Consider the following 26,446-nt stretch of genomic DNA (forward strand, 5'->3'; position numbering starts at 1 on the left):
CAGTTTCCCTTTTAATTTGGATTTCAAGTAAACATCATTTGCAATTTTTTTCAATGAATTGATCGAGATACGTTCAGACTTTTCTCGCATTCTTATAACGAAATATCTAGAAAATAGTAACCAATATAAATATCATTTATAATTAACCACAAATGTGGCATCCTTTTTAAGGATCGCTTTATCAAATTTGTTCACTTTCCTTTTATCAGTATTTGTATTCTTTACATATATGTGTAGAGGCGCATGGCTTATTAGTTAGGTGTTGGTTTCATGATCGTAAGATTGTGTTTTCGATTCCTGGACAGGGCGATACATTGTGGTCTTGAGCAAAACTCTTCCTTTCACGTTGCTCCAGTCCACTCAGCTAGTAAGAACGTGTAAATTTGCTGTGGACCGACGTCCCGTCCAGAGGGGAGCATATATACGCAAGAGAAACCGGGAAATCGTCTCTATGCTCCTTACAGAGTAGTGTGGACTAATCATACGTATATGTAGGTATTAGTTTCGAACACAGCAACTACAATGAATTATATACTTAACTGATGAGATCAGAAAAAAGGCGAAATATGTTCCAATATGTCTCTTATATTTGTCCAGCGTAAAACGCTATATGCGCAAGGCTATGATAGTCAATTAAAAATTAAATCGGTATTTGTTAGTGACTAAAACCTAAACGTTTCTCCTCACCGTATAGTGATTTATAGTCAGCTCATTAATATTCCACAGATTGTGTTCATGCATTTTATACCGTTCTGTAATTATATGATGAAATCAAACACAAAATTTTATTATAACAAACAGGAAAATATAACTACTTCAGTTATTTTCAAAGGCGTTAGCTATATCATATTTTAGCTCTTTACAAATATAAAAGAAATGGGTGGAAAAATAAAACTTAAGCATCTATAAATAGAGCTGAATACAAAGAAAGTTCAGTAGAAAATGCCCATTTAATTGCATTGGATTAGATGGGGAGGACTTTTGTAGAATATAATAAGACAAACAAAAATCGAGACACGGGATTTCTATATACTTTTCTCAAGCTAATGAACATGTTTGAGAAACCAAATTTAAGGTATTTTATTTGTTCTTGTTATCGACTTGTGTTCCATTATCATTCATTGTTTGACCCGCATTTCTATACTGTTTTCAGCTCCACAAATAGCAGGTGATTGATATATGCATCTTTATCACGATATCATTAACTGAAAGTATTATCTACTGATATTGTGATGCCATTAAAGATGGCAATTATGCAAGGTAAATGCTTATTTCATCAGGCTTTCTAACTCTTGTTTCACTATCTATAACTCTAAGCCCCCTATTTCATATTCCTTACAACAGTTCACTTATCTATTTCGTTTCTATACCAGGATTGCTTTTTAGCATAGGTTTAATGCCTTGTAGATATCATTTCTAAATTACTAATGCACGTTTTACTGTAGCTGCTACTTTCATTATTGTTGCTGATACTGGAATTATAAATATTATTTCCTTATCTATCACCAAACACTTCATATATTAATCTACTTTTCTTCTAATTCCTTCCATCTTCATGCAGTTTCATTTTAAGCTGGTGCGTTTAATGCATTAATGGCTACACGGGCATATAGATTTTGCATATTGCTTTCAAACATAACAAGCCTTGCAGTTATTTCATCATTATCACCGACGTTATCTACAGAACATCATCATCAGTAGCAGCTGCTACTTCCGCAGCGGCGCAGCAGCAACATCGGTAGTACCAGCAGCAGCAGCAGCAGCAGTAGTAGTGGTAGTGGAAGTGTGTTGATAAAAGCATTTTGTTAAAAGTTCAGTAAAGCTATTATGCAAAACACCGATAAAACGACCACTGCATTTGTCTCCGCGAATTACATATATTACTTACTGTATATGATCCAATGTTTGTAAATAATATGAGAGTCCAACGAGGAAGCTCGGGGACAACGACTAAGTAGGTGCAAGGCGAGAGTTCATAATAATTTATTCAGTAGAAATATATCAGCAAATTGAAAAGATATTGCGCAATCCATGTTTAACGATACCATTATACTGTAATTCGTTTACAATGTTCTCTAAGCATCGCTATATATATATATATATATATATATATATATATATATATATATATATATGGGAATGTTAATACATGCCCAACGTTGAACTCCTCATTCGTATCATTATCGAACCTGGAGCTTAACTATAGTCTGTCCCTAGCACTTGCTGAGCATTACTTGACACATTTGGGCCTTCTTGACACCAATACCTATCATATCCTATATATATGGGAGAATGTACGAAAAAAAACAACAACAGACGAGGACAGGTGGTGTAAACAACAAAAGGATGTATTAGTTTGACGCTCGGGAATACAGAAAGTCTTTAACGTTTGAAGCTACGCTCTTCAACAGAAAGAATACGGAGAAAACAAGGAGAAAAACACGGAAAATCCTGTCTCCACTCATCAAACACGAACTTCTGGATTCTACATTCTTTCATTCTGGATTTATTCTTTCTGGACTGTTTTATTCTGAACTCTACACCCTCCAGCTGCACCTCTCCTACCCACGGATTACACTGGACATATATAATCGTGCGTGCGTGTATATGTATGTATATATCTAGGTGTACATATACACTCACACATATATGTGCGAATGTGTATTTCAATATATATATATATATATATATATATATATATATATATATATATATATATATACACACACATATATATATATGTTGTGTGTGTGTGTGTGTGTGTGTGTGTGTGTGTGTGTGTGTGTGCGTGTGCGTGCGTGTGTGTGGATGTATTTTGTAATGAAATATTGTCAAGCCTAAAATAGAGGCGTATTTTTTACCATTGATTCAGAAACATATTATTGCAGTGAAAGGTAACAAATTCTAATTTCAAAACTAAAAATACAACAGAAAATTTTGCGACTCATCAAATTGGGAGATGTACGCAGGATCAGAATTTTCAGATTAATTGTTATGACTGCCCAGAAGTTATTCTCTCTCTCTCTCTCTCTCTCTCTCTCTCTCTCTCTCTCTCTCTCTCTCTCTCTCTCTCTCTCTCTCTCTCTCTCACTCCCTCTTCTTTTAAACTATATGGGAAGGAAACTTGAAGCTGAGGATAATGTAAGATTTATTTTCTTTTTTCATTCACAGGCTCTATAGTATTGTTATTTTGAAGAAAGTTAACTTCATTTTCATATTGTGTATACACTGGTGTGTTATAAAACATCTATTCCCCACAGGGGCAGTATTAATACGGAGAGGTAATATTTATCTCTACTTCATTGTGGATATTGTTTTAGAACAAATTGTCGTAGTTACCATGAGAGTGATTACCATCGTGTGATTTTCGACCTTATCCATGATAAACACTCGTCCGATAGAGATAGCAACGATTTATCTCCCCAGCAGCGATATATAGAATAACAGTGAATTTTGTTTTAAAATATCTATTAGCGACAGAAGCAGTATTAATACCGAAAGCCATTATTCATCCTCACTTAATCGTGGATGTTCTGTTAGAACAAACTGTACTGCGGCAATTACCATGAGAAAAAAACTCATATTGGATTTTAGTGCAAAATGCGCTGTTGTTGATAACCATAAGAATATGTAAACTTTCCTTATACAGATATACTGGAAAGTGTTATATCACTCGTTGGCTTATGTTTCATTTACGTGTTCACAGACGCGCGCATTTGGTCAGTCTTTAGCGCGCACACATATAAGACCAATTCGTAAAGTATCGACAGAGAAAACAGGGAGTAAAGTGGTAGGAAAGATAAAAGGATGGAAGTAAAAAGGAAAACATATACCCCTACTGTTGACACTGGACATTCAAGACCGATAAATGAATTCTACCACTTATAAAACAAATATCAAATTTATGCATGGATCACAAAACCGTATATAAAATATATAGAAATGATAGAATGATCCTTCAAGCGAACATTCCTAAAACTCATTCCAATTCATTAGGCTGCTCAACATATTGCATAGATACACGGCATGTGTGAAGTTACATCCAGTTTCATTAAACGAAATGGCCTGCTCTTTATGTTTCTTCAATTACCACAGAGCCTTTTCCTAAACTCAAGAAATTGTTTAAATACTCATACTCCAGTGAAGATGCATTCTGATATTCGAGTATAAGCTGCAGTGCCTCCAGTTCCGAACGACAGCTGCCATTCAGAACTAAACAGCTAGTCTCCCACACTACACAGTACTAACATCAGGGCTGGATTAAGATTCACGGAGGGTCTAAGCGCTTAAAAAGTTTTGATACCCCCATATACATATCTAATAAGCATGCCTCAAATGTCACAAATATTCGAATGTAAAGGATATATTTGCTAAATTCTTACCCAATAATTACCTATTCTAAACTGAAAGTAGTTGTTTGATATATTAAAGAGTAAACGTATTCAATAAAATCGCCAGTGTCTTCAACCACGCCCTCCAGACGACTTCTGAATATTTCTTCTTGACGGTCTCCTTGTTTAAGTTGGGACAAAAATTGGCCCTTTCTTATCTTGTATATCAAATGTCTTCACACACTATCTGCCTCATGAGAAACTCAGACTCCCATTCCCTGGCGCTAGACCTGATTGACTTGGAGGGATCATCCTCAATCATGGCCTGAATCTCACTAAAAAGTTAATAGTCATTCAAATCAGGAATTGGACAACATAGCCCACCAGAATAGAGAGAGTTATTGTTTACAGAGACATTCTCGGGTGTAGGAGGTTTATCCAGGAGTTTTTGAAAGAATTTGTTCAAAGACTTCTTGAACTTTATGGGGTCTGTCTCCGCTTTAATGTGTTTTGGTGCAATGTTAAAGAGAACGCGGCCAATTGAAGTGAAATAATTGTGCTGTATTGTTGTTATGTGAAGCGAGTATGATTTATGTTGTGGGCGGATAGCACAGGGCCTAAGTCTTGGGTATATCTCAAAGGCGATGTCATAAACATTTGGACAAGGCTGATGCAATATTTCCTACATCATGCAGCCGATGTAGCACTCACAGTGGCGTTGGAGAGAATAAAGGTTGCGCTTTTCTAGTCGACCCGAATAGTCAAGGCCTGTCATGCCATATATATATATATATAAATAATGTATATATAATGTATACATGTACATATTATATATGTGTATGTATGTATGTATATGTATACATATATATGTATACGTATACATATATATGTATGTATGTATGGATACTTATACACATATATATGTATATATATGTATATATATATATATATATATATATATATATATATATATATATATATATATATATATATATATATATATATATATATATATATATATATATATATATATATATATATATATATATATACATATGTATATATATAAGAAATGGACATCCACCATTATTCATCTGAATAACTGTTATATAGAATATCTTTCAGCGACTAATCATATGTATGTACCCGATAACCAAGGTGGAGCAACATGTGATTCCTATATATGTTCAGTTTTTTTATTATCATTATTTATTGTGTACTTTGAAAACACTATTGCATGTCAAATCCTTAATAAGTGTATATAGCAAACCGCGTTACCGTTTGTAGAAGTACTGAGCAGCTTCTCGGTTCGCAATTGGTTCCACTTTTAAATAGAAGTGAAGTGAGTTGAACATATGCAGTTAACTTCATTGCTTAGTTTTTTGCAAATCATCTCATATTTCTTGATTTCCCATACCGTTCTAGAATATTAGATGTTAAAAGATAGTGAAAAGAAATTAACATAATCAGATCCCCTCCCACTGTATGATTTCTAGGATCTATAACGCAAAGAACCGACAAAACTATTAATATCTGCTATGCCCTCGTAAAATACGAATAAAGATGTACTCTATGACATGTTGAAATCCAATAATATTTCCATATTTGAAGCTATTCCTGATAGACTGAAAATAAATTATAAGGTATCTTCAGAAATAAGATAGTAGTAAGCTAAACATAATCTGTTGGAAACATCAAATAACATATATATTGGGAAAAGAAACAGTAAAAGTGCATTGCGAATTAAGGAGGAGGCTCACAGTAAATATCTACGTGCAATAGACAGCCAAGAGTAAACTTAATTGAAGAGTGAATAAACAATTCAACAGTTTTCAATGCCCTGCTTGTAGATATTCTACTAAATTAATTAGAGTCTTCAAAGGTCTTCATCTGTATAGAGAAATTGCTGTCTTCAGTTAAATCGATATATAGAAAAAAAGGGTGAAATATCTGCTATAGATAAGAGTTTACTGAATAACTGCATTAGGCAGTGGTGGTTATTTGACATTGCCCAGTTAAGCTTTCCGATTTTTTTTTTCTGAAAGCTTAATTGAAATTGTATATCTGCCCACTAGCTTAGAATATGCATGGTATATCTTAAATATAAGAAGAAAAAAAAGCGCGCAGATATCTAATAAAGATTCTGGTACAAATTAAATTAGCGAAAGAAAGAAATGATTCTACTGCTTTGGAAATTAGACATATTCACGGATATATATTTTAGCCACTAGCCCCAAATATATAAACATTTTCTGTTATCAGCTGGAGTTCTGTGGTCACAATATACTCCTCTATATGTTGGTGCACTGTAATTAGGAATACTAGTTGTACCCTATATTGATGCTTTCGAAATTAGACTATATTTGGGACTTTCTGGCATTTCAGCTTTGATAGTTAATGCTTGCTATACTTTAATAATTATCAATATTAAAATTCATAATATATTACATTCAGTTTTTAAAAAAACTGATTAGGAAATCAGTTTATTCTCTAATAAAACTTGAGAGTACACCGCATTATATTATAGTAATTATCCTCTTCTCTGAGGTTTCTTCATGTTTGAGATTTATCAGTATCATCCCGGTAAAGTTTTCACCATTGATCTAACATATGCATGGTTGTCTCCCAACTTCTCTGGTATTTCTTTGGCAATACACATTGATTAAATATTTTGCTTTTATTTTTTCTAAGTGCTAAACTTTCCGGAAATTGATCTAAATGACTGTCGTGAAAACATATATCAGCGCTTATTTTTACTGCCAGGTTTATTCAAACTGGAGTTTAAATTGTTAGGAATGGGATGGAATATTTGGCAATAGAGATATTATAAATATACATGAAAGAATTTACATATAAATACAAGAAGTGAGATTAAAAGCAAATGAAATGGGGTATTTTACGAATGACAATAAAGGTACCAGTGTATTTATAAAGAGGTACAGAGATAAATCATTTGGTTAGACAGGGAAATATAAAAGAGATTTCATGAATGAAGAGTAGCAAGTGTGAGTAGTAACATAAAAGAAAGAAGGGAGTAACTATTTCCTCTGTAAATAAAGTGAAGTCGTAAATATTTAAAATGTATATATGTATTTAGAATACAATTATCCACACACTTATTTAATGTATATTTGTTTATATTTATGATCTTTTAGTATTTCGCCAACCATGAAATTTCGATAAAACGGTAACATCAGTATAATGTCAGATAGCTTCTGGAGGTATAAAGCTGCTTCGTTCCGGTCGATAAAATAAGGTACAAGTGAAATACAGGGATCTCATTCGTCGAGTTTTACCTCGCATGAATATTGATGTTCTTGTGTTTATTTAAGTTAGAAATCATTATTAAAAGACAAGCAACTATGAACAGAATGAGTATAAACACCATTAATTTCAAACAATATACATGATAAACAGTAATATAATGCAATGATACATCAATGATATCGTTTAAAAGGTATATTTATACATCTTTGTATGTAATGGATGTAAGTATTGATTTAAAGTGTTATTTGTACTTAGCAAAGTATAGGAAAGGAAAACAATTTAAAAAGTCATTTTGTCTTCTTCATAGAATCATAAAAATGGTTGCACTGTTTTTAAGATGACAGCTGACTACTAAACATCATTTTAGAAATAATATAGATTAGGAAAGATAGAAAAATAGAACAAGTCTAATAATGGACAAAGGAAACGAGTGTGCGAATTGTAGCACGGTTCCTTTCCGTATATATATATATATATATGTTATGAATTAAGGTATGTTCTGCTTTTAAACATTTCAACAAGAAATCTATCAATGATATCTTGTGAAATAAGTTATTATATGTCATGCTGTTCAGCGTTTTGCAATTTCCTCATCTCCATATCATGTATATCAGTCGCCAACACGAGAAATAATGCTAGTAATATATTTTGGTAACTAATATTCCAGGCGTATCAACACTTTTATCTCCTTTCAGAAATGATTGGCATTTAGGTTTGAGATTTGATATATTACGTGTTAATGTCTGAATTGTCTATTACTTAAATATCCTCAGATGTATATTAATATTCCGTATCGATGAGGAAACGAAAATGCTCAGACATAGTGCTTTCAATATCATTTGTCGAATATGCCTTGAATAATCCATAAGACACTGTGTTTTGTGTCAGTAATTATGCCAAAGGATCTGCCCCTGTCGTAAATTGTTTCATTTGTACAAACACAAAATATATATGATTCATTCATGTCTGTGTTTCATATTAACTTAAAAATAAATGTTGACGTCAATATTAACTCTTTATTCTTGTTGTCTACATGTCATCTACAAGAAATAAATCTGGTATTTACAGACAGTTATATAACGCTACAAGAGTAAATGTAGAAGAATTAAATAACTACAAACTAGTAATGTTGGTATCTCTAATTAAAAACGTCATGCTATTCCGTAATAATTACTTAAAAGCTATGTACGTAATTAGAATTCTCACCAGACGAAATAAATTATATTCTATTATTTTTTTAATTATTCATTTTTATCATCTAATATGTCTAAAACGTATTTTTTTCTGGTTCAATTTACTGACAATAACTAATATTAAATACATTTTCTGCTTGATGATATTGATGTTAATCAATGCAAAGCAATGATGACATTGTTTTAATAATTGTAATAATTCATGTTATTTATGAATAATAATTTCAAAGCTTTGGCAGGATATTACACACGCAGAGACACACACAAACATTTATATACTTTTAATATTTACAAGTGCAACCGCACTACAACCATGCATAAATTTATCAAACATGCATAAATGACAACGTCAGTCATTTATATTTCAAATTGAAGTCGACACTCGTCAAAGAAAGTCTTCTTTCTCCTCCTATCTATAGTCTACAATGTCAAATAAATATATTTCATGACTGAAATAACCTATCAGATTAAATGCACATCTGTTCGACTTTTTATTCCCCTCTGTTCATTTCTATGTTACATTATGTGAAGTATTCTAAGTAAAATCTATTTCAATGTTATGCACAAATTATTTGTATCACACGCCATCAATAGGTAGAAAAGATATGTTCCTAGAAATAGGAAAAACTTGTAGCACAGACACTTGTCAAAGTTAATTAAGGCAAACAATATCATTATTGCTAAGAGTTTGTTTTGTATGAACAACTTCTCTGGCATTCATTTATAATGTAGCTTTTGAAGAAGTCACTCATCACGTAATTACTGTTGGTATCTATATGTAGCTTAGTCAACCTCATGAAGATGCTGATGATGATGATGATCACCAAATTGAATACCTGCCCTTTCATTTTGTGAATAAGAGGCTGTGTATTCCATAGGCCAGCGTAATTTCCAAACAGAATCAGTTTGACATCTTTAAAGGAGGACTGACAATCTAGTCCTTAAACACGAAAATGGCAACATCGGTCGCTTTCACACTGTTCTCCATTAACCCGTTTTTGTTGACAAGGCTTTTTTTATGAACTCGCGTTTGGTATAAAAGACTTTTGCCCAAGAAAATAGTCACTGGGCTCGAACTCAGGGCACATATGTGTGTGTGTGTGTGTGTGTGTGTGTGTGTGTGAGAGAGAGAGAGAGAGAGAGAGAGAGAGAGAGAGATACGGCCACAATTGATAGAAACAAATCAAATCGGTGTGTCACCATTACCTTATTCGATGACTTAAAATAATAGAGGATCTAAAGAAATTAATACGCGCGTGCACAACCATATACGATAAATATTATATGAAAGATATATGGTACAATTAGATTCATACAGAGCAACAATATCTATCTGCACACACACACACACACACACACACACACACACACACACACACACACACACACACACACACACACACACACACACACACACATAATGAGTTAAAACATATTATAAATGCACAAACAAAAGGGAAAGAGACACAGATGATCGTCAACTCCTCATCAGTTAACGGCCAGTTGGTCAATCGCGATTTCGCCTTCTTTTCTCAAAATATTTAATACTCTTTCGACGTGGAAATATAAGGGGAAAGTCAGAAGAAAAATAAGTGAAAATGTACGTTGGAAATCAAAACAGTAAAGGCTTTTTATGAAAAGTAACGATATATATATATATATATACAATTAGATAAACTGAGGTAGTAATAACAGTAATAAAAGCCATTATTGTGAGTTGTTAAAGAGATTCAGAAGCATACCGGTTTCGTAATGTTACTAATCATTACTTTGAATGCACACCGAATACTGAACGGTGTCAGGTCTACTAGTCCCTGAGTAAAAAGATTATGTGTACGGGATGTAAGTAGTTCTGGATTTGGTGCAATTAGGGTAGATCTAGATTTGTAATGTGAATGGTGTATGGAATGTATGGGGATTAGTGGTATTAAATAAAAGGTTTGTAGTGTTCTATATTATGTTATGTGATATACATTTTTTTTACGCCCTTTAGAGTCTAACCAGGCTCATGGGCCCGGTTTCGCGGTTTCTATGGCGTATGTGCCCCCCAGCTGGACGGGACGCCAGTCCATCGCAGCTTTACTCAAGAAAGAGGAAGAAAGAATGAGAGAATGTTGGGGAGAAAGAATACAACAGGGGTCGCCACCACCCCCTGCCGGAGCCTCGTGGAGCTTTAGGTGTCTTCGCTCAATAAACACACACAACGCCTGGTCTGGAAATCGAAACTTCAATCCTCCGACAGCGAGTCCGCTGCCCTAACCATATATATATATATATATATATATATATATATATATATATATATATATATATATATATATATATATATATATATATATATATATATATATATATATATATATATATATATATATATATATATATATATATATATATATATATATATATATATATATATATATATATATATATATATATATATATATATACATTTGGAGAAAAGAATTCGAAAGCTGAAATACACTATTATAACGCTTCAATGTAGGAAGGCATATAACTAAAACTAATTAAAGCATTAGTGTTTCATGCACCTTTGCACTATTGTACTATCCATGATCAGCCCAGGGACAAGAACAGGATATTCTAAATCCACAGTGACCAAATTATAATTTATCTATTTTGCTAAATGTGAAAAGGTAAATAGCCTATTCGTGTATGGAATTATATTTCTAAAATCTACATACTTTAGCCAAGAGAAATATATATCGTGATATCAACATTTGTGTTTTCCACTCGTTGAGAAACCTATGAAAAATTTCAAGGAAACAAATCACCGAATGACAAGATTATTTCAGTAGCTAATACGCATTATTCATAGTTTGCATGATAACAATTTGAAAACAAGGCTGTTTATATTACTTCAAATCCATATATAACTCATGTGTATAATAAAGATAATGTTTTTTTCGAAAATGTTGGAAAATAACTGACATACAGCATGATAAAATACAGATATAGGAGATAATAAGTATAAATCTTTAAAAATACGTTTCTGATAAAATATATATGACATATTTTTATTACAAGAACGTACATATTTGGCGTAAATTTACTTTGCTATTTACAGTCATCGATACATGTTCATGTTGTTCGGTTATTTGTCATTTTTCTGTCTATTTGACATTTATTGATAATTCTTGTATTATATTACCGTCGCGGTACTCCCATGTGTAACTTTTTTTTATCTCTAGTAAAATACAGTATGCGGAATATTCTTAAATATAACCAATAATAATTTGGTAAATATATGCAGTTAAGTTTTATAATTCAGTCAAAATGACTCGTTCCTTTTCAATGTACCTTTTAAAGACAAGAATTTTAGATTACAAAATGCTCTCTTGGTTTTATTTTTATTGTATCATTGAAATAATATAAAAACGCCAGATATTTCTTTATATTTTCAACCACTTCACTCTGTCAAGAATATTCCTGTTTTGCCCTATTAATGGGTTTTTAAGGCTTTAGGTAGTCTCGTGTGTGTCATTCCTATATCATGAGATTTTTTTGTATTTCGTGCTATCACGATCATTACTAATTGTTAAGTTTTATATATATATATATATATATATATATATATATTGGGTCATCCCATAAATAATGCGGTGTTTTCAATTGAATGAACTAAAAGCCGGAGAGAGACGGAATAAATTACCTGCATCCACTTGCTATAATAGCAGGTAGTAAATTTTCCATGTAATTATTCTTAGTGCAAGTTTTGAAGAGTGCAGTTCGGTTTCAACAGTTATTTTTTCAAAGCTATATTGGAAGTAACAAAGCTGCATATTCGTCATATTTTGCTTTATGAGTTCAATAAACGCAACAACGCAGCGGAAAGTACGAGGAATATTACAGCAGTACGAGGATCGGACAATAAGCTTAAGCCAGTGTTAACGGTAGTTCCAGAAATTGTGAGCCGGAAATTACAGCCTAAAAAATGAGCCTCGTTCTGGAAGATCTGTAGTTCTCTACGAGGACGTCCTACAAAGCCTGGTGGAACAAAATCCTATCGAAAGTGTTGAGGAACTAGTAGAGAACCTTGGATATGGTCATTCAACCATTCATCGACACCTACGTCCCATCGGAAATTCAACAAATTGGATCAATGGGTTCCTCAAAAAATTCCCGAGTCTAATCGAACGCAGAGACTGAATGTGTGCTTTTCTTTGCTGTCAGGTCTCAAGAATAAACCTTTCTGGGACCGAACAATCACTGGTGACGTGAAATGAGTTCTCTATAAAAAGGTCAAGCGCTGAAGACAGTGGGTAGGGAATGGAAAAACACCGGCACCCCAAGCTAAAGAAGGTCTTCACCCACGTAACTTGATGTTATCTGTTTAGTGGGATATGAAATGTTTAGCCCACTTTGAACTTTTAAACACAAACCAAGCGATAACAAAAGAGATCTACTGCGAGCACCTTGAGCGGCTTAACCCAGTGCTAGAAGAAAAACGACCACCTTTTGTTTCAAAACGAAAAGTGTTCTTCCCTCAGGATAATGCTCGGCCACATAGAGCATGGATAACAGTCCAACTGCTGGAACAGTTTGAATGGGAAACCATATTCACCGGACATTGCCCCATCTGACGACCTAATATATATATATAAATAAATATAAATAAATATATATATATATATATATATATATATATATATATATATATATATTAGGTTCGTGTCCCATTATATATATATATATATATATATATATATATATATATATATATATAATGGGACAAGAACGCAAACCATCCGGACAGTTGGGTGATACAAAAAATGGGACAACAAAACATCCAGATAGACGATACAAAGAAAACAAGGACGGGTCATTCGAAGTTTTCTTTCCTCAGTCGAATACCAGATTATATTCGCAATTTTGGCTGATTATATTCGAGACTGCTCCAGTCTGGCTAGCCCCAAGGAAAAACTAAGCTAAGAGCATTAGATTCCTTGGAAGAAAGCAGCAAAAATAAGGACGGAAAAAAACCCGACAATGTTGCACAAATACAATAAAAATAATAACAGAACATAACAACAGGTGTCTTTCGACTAAGAACGAATTAAATTAAGCTGGCGTGTGTGGTAATAAAGCCTTACGGCAGTGATACAAGATTTCACAAGCACAGGGAGGAATATCGATGTTGCACGGACAACGGCCCGCCAAGAAAGAAAGATCAGGCTTGGGGAGGAAGAGAGAGAGAAAGAGAAATTTATCCTTTATGTTCCTTAGAAGCCTAGATTCAGTAGTCTTTTGTGACAGTTCGTAATATATTTCCATTCATACACTGGTACCATTTTACTGGGAACTATATTGCTAATTAAGAGGTCGCAAAGCGAATTATATCAAAATCGATTCCGGGATAATGATTTTATTTTTGTCATTGACCTCGAATACATATATATTAAAGTGAATCCCATCTTAATTTCGTCTCAGAATATAAAGTGGCATAACTATACTGTAGCTTATTTGCTCCAGTTTACTTACTGTTTATTCCACTACAATATCTCATCTATTATTAATAATCCACACATTACATGTCTTAATCTATTCTCTGTTCCTCAAATTTAATATACGTTTCCTATTATTGATTATATGTATTGTCTTCTAGGTATTGTATTATGTCTCCATTATATCCTTGTATCGCAATCTCGGAATAATTACCTATGAAATTATATCAGACAATAGAATGAAATCCGAGCTATATTGATTTTCGTCTCTTATGTATCTACACATTCCATATACACGTAAGTAAAAATACAGGGAAATAAGATAATATTAATTCCTCACACTAGCAAAATACCCCGAATATTCATAACACGTCCGTTGATTTCAATGCTCATCTACATTAATGTTATTTACTCACAATTTCAAACATTTGATATTATTAGTTATTTCTGTTATTACTTCCTTCCAGAATTTAATCCTCTTGATTACCGTGCTTTTATATACTAATTGCATGGATAATCGTAGATATTCAGGTCACTATACGTATGTCATCTCCTAATGTAGAATGGTGAAACTGAAATATTTGAAGAAAAATTGGTGAAGAATGCAGGAGTAAGGAACGATTGAATGTATAACAAGATGCACTCCGTGGAAGCGGAGTGCATTTTGTAGCATTCTTTGGAACCAGGTCATCGAATGGTCTACAAACAACTTATGTGTTCCTCCTTTTTCTCTTCTCTAGAGGCTGACTAAGCCACAAAATGATGTTTCACTTCTCTGTATTGTTTATTTGGTGATTAACTAGAAGTCATCTCTGAGAAATCAGGTATAGGAATTTGTCTGCAATTCTGGGATTTCTACTAATCGCAATATTTTATTCACTCACGGATATATGGGAGATAATAATGAATCTGACGGTATTTCCCCACCGACGGTAAACAGATTGTATATTATTTGCTACATTCCATCGACTTCTGCTAATCTATCACCCTTAACGTGTATGTGAGTTTGTGTAGATATATGTTTTTCGGTATTATAAGATTTGCTCCAGTTATCGATGATCTCAGAAGTATTTACCAGCCTTCATTGATTAAGCTTCATTGTGAGGTCTCTTTTTGCTCCTACCTATTCTGCTAATAGCTATAAGGATAAAGATTTTTCTTCTGCTGGTTAACATATGGTACAAATGCAAGACATTTTAGTTACTATACCTATCCTGCAGGCGTTCAGCTTTGAAGCTTAACATTCGTAAACCTATTTCAAAGAGAATATTAACTGTTATAAACTAACAGTTGTTCTTGACAGACTGAATTAATCGGATTTATATGTATGATTTCTTATGTAAACACAAAATCTTTCAACTGAAACTTCACAACTGGTGACTTCAATTCATTTACATAATGCGAAATTACATATTTAATTAGAGCTACACATTTTGTCCTCCGTCGCATTTTAATCTATTGCTCTTTGGTAGCATTTGTTTCCATCCTTTGAAAATTTACCTTCATGCTATTTTACCTGAAGTGTCTTTTGTCTATAGATTGATATATTGGCACCTGTTATCTCTAGAAATAGTTTGTATGCCTAATACTAAGTTTATAATCGCATTCTTTCTTATTACTTTAACCGAAGAGAAAACTATTCCTTATAATTATGCATAAAATGCATGGTTTTAATGAACCAATTAAAAGAAGAATATATTAATATTCTACATTATATTATCAGTATGTGTCCAAGAGTTCTGTAGCATGTAAATAGTAAAAACTATAAGGTTGGAAGAGCAATTTTGGAAGTTCTCAATGTTAAACCAACACGAAAATAGACCTATTTTAACTGTGTAATAGATCGTATTTAACAATTCTACGTATATACTAATGAATTGTTACTGTCACATATACAATATACAGCTTATTCACATTGTTTTGAATTAATCATGCATTATATTGAAGCTTCTAGGTTTTCATGCTGTGACTGTTTATTTTTAGAAAGACATTGTAGGGTAAGTATGAGAGGTTGGATCTTGTTGGAATGAACATAAGACAGTTTGAATGCTAAATGTTTAAAATTCCTACCAGGTATTTAGTAAGTCTCTTTTAAAGTAATACTTGTATTCAGATGAACAACACAACACGCTCTTACGATTCTTTTCTGATTTATAATATTCTCAGCGGCTTATTATCATCTCAAGGTTAATTCTTGATAATACAGAAATGTTTTTTTTTTATTTCCTTTCATAGAAAAGCTAGCACTCTCCCTTTCTCTGTCTGTCTGTTTCTGTCTCTCCCTTCCTCTCTATATATGTACACACACAAATAGCATTTACATTTCTCAATCACCAGAACTATACATATTTAAAGCCTATTCTTTATAGAATTCACCTTGTCAGATATTAAAATGATTACTTCAAAGACAGGGAAAGGATATTTTCAATATTTGAATAAATGAATAAAAATATAACATTTTGTAATTTATAATATCCTTGGTGATATTATAGGAAATATGCCTTATTCATTCTTGCAGAACATTAAAATATTTTTAGAAATGTTCAATATAGTGAACAGAACTTTTCCCTTTCTTTCTTTCTTTCTTTCTTTCTTTCTTTCTTTCTTTCTTTCTTCCCCTCCTTTCTTTCTTTCCTTCTTTCCTTCTTTCCTTCCTTCCTTCTTTCTTTCTGTTTAGCAATATTCAAATGGTTTCCTACAATTGTGGTAAAAATAATTAGAAATTGAGAAGAGAACCAGAGTAAATATGCTTGCCCGCTTTAGTCATTTATGATATCCTATGCGTTGTAGATTTAGTATTGTTTTAATTACAGGAATCATTTCGAATTTCTTCCATTTCTAACATAATGGTAAGTTATTCTTTCTGAAGAGCATCACCCATCAATAATATAAATCGTTTCTATTTCAGGATTTACTTTGATCCTAAAGCCAATAAAATTTAATAAGCGCCTCTAATTACTACTTTTTTTTCTTTAAAAAACAAAATCAAGTGGACTTGCACGATATTGATTATCTAATGATAATTAGAAGCATTGATTCCAAACAACAATGCATATATAAACAATAGATTCAGAACAGAATTACAATCAGTGTAGATTGTGAATCACGTGTCTGCATAAAATGTAGAATAATGATTTCCAGGGATAATGAAAATAAAATAAAATCTGAAGCTAATGCAACTAATTACGTTATGAATGTACTTAAAAAATATAAGGTCACAAAAATATTTCTCATTGAAAATTCAATTAGAAGTTGTGGAATATGTTTAATCTATCTACAATAGTTAGATATTTAACTTGAAGATAAGTTCTATGCATTTAGAGTATTATTATTTAGTGTTATTATTGAGTGAAGATCAGGACACGCATGGTGTATTTGAGGATCAGTCCAGTTTCGGTGAAGTGATTAGGTGAGAAAGATTTTTGGAGGGTTATTCCTCTGGTCAAGAAATATTGAGAAAGTATAGGCTTGGAAGTTTAGTGATGACAAAATAAAAAAGCCTACAAATTCGAACTAAACATTGCAATAGGGGCAGAGATATGTCGGTGAATCCGTGCTCTCAGGTTGAAAGTATATTGAACGATGAAGCTTTTTTCAGTCAGCCGAATTCTATAGACAACATCAACTAGCATCTATAAATCTTAATACGTTTTCTTGTGAGCGAAGTATCAATCAAAATTTAAGTATCTTCTGAGCGGAAGAAGTGAAGCTTGTATGAGTTATAATGAAAAAAGTCGGATGTGTGGATATTAGTTGTCCACAGCGTTGGAAAATAGTATTTAGCAGTGACATAAATTAGTTTCTCGTTTAGAAGTAGAATAAATTGGTCTGACTTAAGAAGCAGAAATCATCATACTTTTTGGTCATGACTGTTGCCTACATTACTCTAAACTAAAAGTCTTGTCCCAAACACTAGATTTTTCATCTTCTTCGCAGTAAACCAATTTATTACACATGCGTGAATCAATTTTCAAACTGTTGTTCTTTTCTTTTATCAATCTACCTTGAGAGAATGTAAGGCCTTTAATTTACAACGAATTTTCTGTTTTTAAAGGAAAGCAAGTTTAGTAATTCACACCCAACTTTAACCATCAAAACAATACAGAATAATGATGTCTCACATTGGAACGAAGCCATATGTTTGTAGAAAATTGAGCTTACAAATTGTTAACACTTATGTCACAGAAATAATATAGAGACTGAAGTTGTACCAATTCTACTACTTCAACTTGAAGTGAAATGTAATGCAATTAATTTAAATGAATTTGCATAAGGATTTATTGCATTGCGTAAGATGTCACAAACTTGTTTCAGAGTTGTACTGTCGATTAAATTGCAAAACCCAGAACATGTCAAGTGTTTCATTTATCGACTACAGGAAGACTGACTACATAGAACTTCGTATTGAACAGATAGTCGTAACTACATACGCACTCAATGCATTCAAAACGGAGCACTACCGATTCGGCAACCACACTATAATATAACGATTAAGTGAATTTATATAATTGCTTGTTATAAAGTTTGCCTGTGGGATATTTCTATAACTTCATAAAGCATCAAAACTCCAAAGACTTTTGAATACGAACATTATATGAACATTTTACCCATGAAAATGTTTTGCATATTTTTAGACTAATTAATATTTGATTCTTCCTGAATAATAACAGTTACTCTCAGTGGAGTTATGACAGTGAATTACGTGATAATATATTATATCAAATGCATTTTCCTAAATATAATTTCCTTTTTATAGTCGAAGCTAATTGGAAAGAGAGAAAAATGTATATTATCAGTATTAGTGTTACCGAGATGTAATGAATAAATGTTAGAGTTGCCTCTTTCGGGACTTGAAATCAGAAACTAGAAGTTTATTGCTTCTTTTTATGACTTGTCTGGAGGGGCGGTTGCATTCATGACCTTCAGTAATTTTGCGGTGTTGATGAGATAGATGAAGTTGTGTTCATTTTGAAAATCTGTAAATATAGGTGGCGAGAGAACTCTGGAGGGGTGACATTCTGCAGAAAAAAGTTTTCGTTGTACGAGTAACAAGGGAAGAGAGACGAGTGTGTTGGGTGGAGTGGAGTATTGTGTAATTAGCCCTGATGAGTTTGCACTTGCGTTATGTTTAATAGCAGTGAGAGTTGGTCGATTTCTCAGGACGCGCTTACTCATTTGGTTTCGATGACATTCAAGATGTGCAGGTCTCAATTATCTAGGTAGTTCTGTAAAGTGGAACAGGAGTAAAGCTTAGAAGTTAAGTGATTGGGCGTCTGGTGGAGTGAAGTGGAAATAATTTGTAGAAGCGTTCCATAGTATATATAGTGAAAAACGATAATGAGTGAAGAAAAGCTTTACGCAGATATATAGTTTACGAAGCTGCTATGGTTAGAAATAGCAGAGTAAACGTTACTGAGTAGAGATCGTTTTCATATGTCACACAAAAATAAGCTGCGAGAGACCTTCGGCACTAAAGCACAGAATTTAAGTCTTTGGTTCCGATGGTCACATTGTTAGTGTCTTCTCTCGTTTTCAACATGACTGTCAAGCTGGCATGAGTGGGTCATTTTTCGCAGGCGTTATTCACTCGTAGCTTCGATTGTGGCACTGTAATGAAGCTACGAGTGATCAATAGCGGAGTTCGTATTTATGTGCTTTGTTTGTGTAAGATGTGGACGGGAATTCTGAAGTGGATAGCTACATCGCTATTTAAAAGAAAAAGATATAAAGTAGATGGACTGCAAGTTAGCGTTAGACAGACGGAGATTTATCTGGGGCAAGTGTTAGATAGTTTTATCAGTAGACAGGATTAAGTAGTGATCAGAATCTAAGAGGACCATAATTGGGAATTCATATAAGCCTGTTTTAAAGGCAATAGAAATATAAAGAGTGTTCAAAGTGTATGTCTATGAGGATTAGTGTGGGGACATTAGTAACTGTGGATAAATTATAATTGCATAATTTCCCCTATTTGCTCCATAAGCGTCGGTGTAGGAGGAATGAGTGAGCCAAGAACAGTTGTGAATAATGGAATTATCAAAGCAGTAGACATATGACCTGGATGAAGTTAAGTGGATTGCGGTGGTAATGATACCGCGGAATATATGCATTGCACCATCTCAGTGTTCTACCTAATTACCTGTTATAGACCTTTGTTCTTTTGTTGTTGGCAGGAATTGTCTGTCTGTGAGGAATCAGAAGCATGATCAATAATCGCAAACTAATCAAGCACTTGTTTTCAGAGCAGATAAATGAATTTATAGATGTAAATAAAAGTGTGACTAATGAATGCAACCTGTGTAGTGGATTTGAACGTAAAAGCTATTAGTCGGGGGATCAGTACTTAATCTATTCATGTATTTCGCCTTTAATGCTATAATGTATGGATATGCAAAAACACATGCCTATACCATATGCCAGTTCATTTATATGCTGCAATGGCATCGAATAGACATTTACTGTCTTTACAGAATGCAATGCATGAATAGATTTCAACTAACTGAATTTCGTTTAAAAAATATTTCTGCTAAGTGCTAGCTACTCGGGACAAAATATTTAAAATTAAATTAAGCTATATATAACATCTTGTTACGAAACAGAACAAGATGGAAAAACTTCTTCAATATTGATTTTTCTTACGATAAAAATAAAGATAGAATTATATAACAAAATGTATTGTTCTATATTCTGTTATACAAATGGAATCGATTGCTTTTCGCGGTTTAGAAAATATTTCTATACTTTTTCTATCTCTTTTGTGTTAAGTTGTCCTAGACAATATCTGCATGCTTCCGAATCACTTATTTCATCCAAAATGTTCTTTCAACAATCTTACTAATAATTTATATGCCATTCTTTCAAAGCCAATGCAAACACGTCATGTTCTTCATACCTCAGCTAGCTTACACACGGAAAGGAAATGCAGCATATTTATTTGTTTCTCTATGATTTTATATAACAAAAAAATAATGAAACAGGAAGAAGAATATAGCAAATTATACAATAGCGACATGGAAAGGAAACGACAAAAAGATTTTAATAACGGAAAATACCATGAATTAATTTGAATAAAATATTATTCAAAATAAAACATACGTAACAATCCTTTGAATATCAGCATTGTGACACGAAATGCAAAATCCAAGTTTTAGCAAGTGCTAATTCTTATACTTTAATAAATCATCATCTAAGTCTTTTCAGTTCAAACCCTGATCCTCTCAGCATATGGACCTTTTTTTCTTTAACAGTAATTCATATTGAAATGTACAAATTATACAAATTACAAAGCCTTCTATAATGTACCTGAACAATCCCCATCTAGCTTCTATAGAAGTCGTGTTGAATATAATAATATATTAACCAATGTCGTCTAAGATGTCATATTTTTCAAAGAGTGTAAAATGTGACTAAAGAAAATCTGGAAGCTATTTATAGTAGTTTGAACAATTATAAAGCAGCTTCCTTAATTTTGCGAAGTAATTTTATTATTATTTGCTGGTTTGAAGAACATTGTTTATGTATAAGAATTATGAAAATATTACATGACAAAAACTCCTAAGTTTTGACTTCATCACTTTAACCACATTATTTCTGTAAAGGAAACAGTTGTTTCCAGTTGAATAAATATAATGTTCATACAATCGTTCACAAAGGAATGTAGGTAGGGAGTAAGTTTAGGCTGGTTACGTCTTTACTGTTGTTATTTAGTGCCTTGTTTTCTTTCTCTTTCCTTGTACTGAAAGCAAGAAATACATTAAATACAACTAAAGAAATTAGCATCATCCTACGCACATTCTTTTGAGGAATAGATTGGACACACCTAGTTACTAAGGGCTTAAATACTGGACTTTGTACTTCTATCATTTACTCTGTCAAAATCCAATAATACTAAAATCAACAAAGATATTATCACAGCTAGTGCCAGCCTAACAATGAGAAACACCTTGTTTACAGAGTTGTACATGCATGAATAAATTCTAATCACGAACATATCCACAAATTTAATCAACTGAAAATCTTCCAAAACACCTTTCTATAACAACTGGAAAACGTAGTTACCACCCTTAGACCCACACACCCAAAGATGATTTTAACTCAAAGGCGACTATATAAAGGCAAGCCTAACTCTAATGCATTGCACTCCGGTGATGACTTAATTCGCCAAAACTTCAATGTCACTGTCAACATTTTTGTATAAAGAATAATAAAGTTGTACTTTAAAAAAGAATATTGTAAGCCATCAGATTCATGAACAATTCTTTTTTATTATAACTAAATATAAAAAAAATAAACTTGACCATATTTGCATGTATGTGTGTGTGTTTGTGTGTATGTAAGCGGAGGGGTACACGCGCTGAGATGAGTTAAACTAGTCATGTATATACAAATGCATTCTCCTACTTCTATTTATCGAGATGACGTACCAAATTCAGTAATCTCGCGGCAATGTTATATCTGAATATTTATATTTATTTTTAGATTCGATGAAAAATCAGTAGACTCGAAGCATATCAGCCGTTAATGATCTATATGGGTGTCTGTTTGTATTATATTAACAATTCTTTAACAAACAGGGTGTGTGTGTGTATATATATATATGGAGAATATTATTATTTTTAAATCTCTGAACGAGAGACATTTACTAACAGTACTCTATAGCAGTACTGCTGGATAGGACGATTGCTACTGTTATTTAGACCCAGAAAACATCGTCTCCAGCTAGCTATACGACACATTATCTTCGCCATTATATTTTCGAACAAGGGAGTTTAGTGTCCCCACTCAGCTCAAAGTGATACACAGTCACTGATCTAATAAATAGAAAATTTATATTTCTAAATCTCCAAACGAGAGACATTCAGCAACAGTACTCTAGAGTAAAGATTATTTGCCATCATAATGTGGCAGCCCTGGTTAGGACGATTGTTACTATTATTTAGCCAGCTGGAGACGATGTTTCTTGGGGCTACATAGCAGTAACAATCGTCCTAACTAGGACTGCCACATTATGTTGGCAAATAATCTTTACTCTCTCGCTGTCTCTCCCTATCCCTCCCCCTCCCTCTCTCTCTCTCTATATATATATATGTGTGTGTGTGTGCGTGTGTGTGTGAGAGAGAGAGAGAGAGAGAGTGTGTTTGCACACACATACACACATACACACACATAAACATATGTGCATCCGGTTTGTTCAATATAATTGCCAATATAATTATTTTAATAATGGTACTGTGCATACTACCGTTTGTGAAATATAGTTAAGTTAGTTCAATATAAAACTATTGGAATCCATACTTTGTCGAACGATCGATCGATATATATATATATATATATTACACAGACAGACATCCCAGATATTTGGCTTCTCTAAATTGTAATACTTATCGTTGTCATTATCAAAAATGCTTCGATGAAGCTGTTTCTCTGTGGGAAGTAATCAAACAGTTAAAAGAGAAATACATAATTATAAGCATCTCTATCTTTCTCTCTCTCTCTCTCTCTTACACACATACGCATACACACGCGCTCGCACACTCACTCTCTGTTTAAATGTATATACATGGGTGAATCAATAAATCTCTTTATTTATCTACTGTCGACATAGTAAATGATCCCAGCCTAATATCCACAAAGACCCTCTCCTAGTCAGCTTCAATCTAACCAAAATTTCACCTCCCTTTTTCACCTCTCCTTTTCTTTAATCGTATTCTAAAATATTCTTTTCTACTCCAGGCACAAGGTCCGAAATTTTGGGGGAGGGGCCCAGTCGATTAGTTCGACCGCAGTACACAACTATTACTTAATTTATCGACTTGAAATTTTCAGTCAACATCTTGACCAAAGTAAATAGATGGCTCATCTATGTAGTTTGATCTTAACATGGGCCCCCTCAATCGCTGAGTCCCCCTGCGACCGTAGGGGTTGCAGGGGCTTAGCGACGGCCCTGGATCTAGGCATCTACTAAACAAGCTACCAACTTAATTTTCACAATCCACAAATAGCTAAAATGAATTAAAAGGCAATTATGTTTTCCATTCATAAGAAACCTTCTGTCGTACTTTTTAATAAGAGTCAGCCAGTTTTATTACAGCCATGTCTAAATCATGTACATACTATATTGTATTACATTGTATTCACATTGTAATCTGTTGGTCATGTAAAGCGCCAATCAGTCTCTTGAGTGCTTTGCTTGCTACAAATCTCTGTGCGCTGTACTCTACCTCTCACTCTTTTCATTTCTCTATGTTAATAGCAAAGGGTATTTCTTTTTATCGTTCTCTCTCTCTCGCAGCCTGTGTTGCGTTGTCACACATGTCACTCTCCCATATAAATATTTATACAGATACACGTTCATGCACGCAATCGGTCTTGAGCTACTATTGTATCACTCACTCTACCTCTCATATTTTTTTTTCTCAACCCAGTCACACTGCTTTCCTTTCCTTTTACATACAACGCACAAACACACAATGACACAAACATACACACACGTACATTCGTACATTCGATTTATAATGCATCATAAATGTCCATGAATTGATGACAATTACAAGAGACAAAGTTCAGCAGATGAAGATATAAGCGAAATACTTACCATAGATCCGAGTAAATAATGATATCCAAATTTATTCATGCCGACTTCACTGATCTGAAAAATAAGAAAATAGACATTTTGAGATATAGAATTATATTTTATTAAGAATTATGTTTTTTTGAGCAAAACTTCTTGAACTTATTCTTTTTATTGTTGCTCATGTTAGCCGTAAACTGTCACGTTTCGTTTAGTAGTAACGCATCGATATTGAAAATTCTTTTCTTTTTTTTAATTTTATCTATATATTTATTTATTTGATTTTACTACGAACAAGTTTAGGGACATTTTAATTCTAGGGATATCCGTGTATAGTTTTCTTTTAAAACCGAAGATGAGCCCAGACACAGATTATCATCATTATTATTATTATTATTATTATTATTATTATTATTATTAGTAGTAGTAGTAGTAGTAGTAGTAGTAGTAGTAGTAGTAGTAGTAGTAGTAGTAGTAGTAGTAGTAGTAGTAGAAGAAGAAGAAGAAGAAGAAGAAGAAGAAGAAGAAGAAGAAGAAGAAGAAGAAGAAGAAGAAGAAGAAGAAGAAGAAGAAGAAGAAGAAGAAGAAGAAGAAGAAGAAGAAGAAGAAGAAGAAGAAGAAGAAGAAGAAGAAGAAGAACTGGCAGAAAAATTAGCACGTTGGGCAAAATAGCGGCTCTTCGTCAGTCTTTACTTTCTGAGTTTAAATTCCGCCGAGGACAACTTTGCGTTTCTTCCTTTCGAGATTGATAAAATAAGCACCAGCTCAGCACCGGACCCGAGGCAGCTTAGATATCTCTCCCCCAGACTTACTCATCTTGAACCAAACTTTGAAAACGTTGTTGATTTTGTTGTTGTTATTATTATTGTTCTCTTTTACTCTCTTTTACTTTTTTCAGTCATTCGACTGCGGCCATGCTGGAGCACCACCTTTAGTCAAGCAAATCGACACCAGGACTTATTCTTTGTAAGCCTAGTACTTATTCTATAGGTTTTTCTTGCCGACCCGCTAAGTTACGGTGACGTAAACACACCAGCATCGGTTGTCAAGCGATGGTGGTGGGACAAGCACACTCACACATACGCACATACACACAGACACACACAGACACACACAAATATATATATATATATATATATACATTCACTCAGATTAGAGTTGGGATTCTAAACTGATGATGTGAAATGTATATTATACGAGGCAGAGAGCGTAGGATTGATATACAGTAGAGGTGCAAACAGTTGGCTGTGGTTTGACAGCTGTATCAAGGATTTATCATAGAATGAAGGAGAAACATCCACAAGACTTTGGATTATATTACGTTTTAGCATGGACAGCAGTGACTGAGTATTGAAGTCCTCTGGTCCGAGACCCTTATTCACTCCCACTTCTCATTGGATATCTCTCCACAAAGTTGCATAGTCCAACTTCAAATTATAACTCAATCCAATTAATGTCTTATTGAATTTTATGTATTTTATACAATTATATATGTATCCTATTTCTTTAATCTTCATTAGAATTTTAATAATAGCATAATATAATCTACTATGTTTTTATACAATTTATCTCAACCATCCCACGTTTTTGTAAAGATATGAAAAGAAGAAAAGGAAACAA

At 33.2% G+C, this 26,446-nt stretch overlaps 1 protein-coding gene across 1 annotated transcript in view; it reads right to left on the minus strand.

The window, feature by feature from the left end:
• LOC106869364 (glutamate receptor) overlaps window positions 1–26,446 on the minus strand; it is a 702,165-nt gene that overhangs the window by 131,385 nt on the left and 544,334 nt on the right. Inside the window, exon 5 of the mRNA XM_014915088.3 lies at window positions 24,851–24,904. Coding sequence (XP_014770574.1) covers window positions 24,851–24,904 — 54 coding nt within the window. The remainder of the gene's footprint in view (window positions 1–24,850; window positions 24,905–26,446) is intronic.

The sequence above is a fragment of the Octopus bimaculoides genome, chromosome 1 (genome assembly GCF_046866305.1).
Source record: "Octopus bimaculoides isolate indiv1 chromosome 1, ASM4686630v1, whole genome shotgun sequence".
NCBI lineage: Eukaryota > Metazoa > Mollusca > Cephalopoda > Octopoda > Octopodidae > Octopus > Octopus bimaculoides.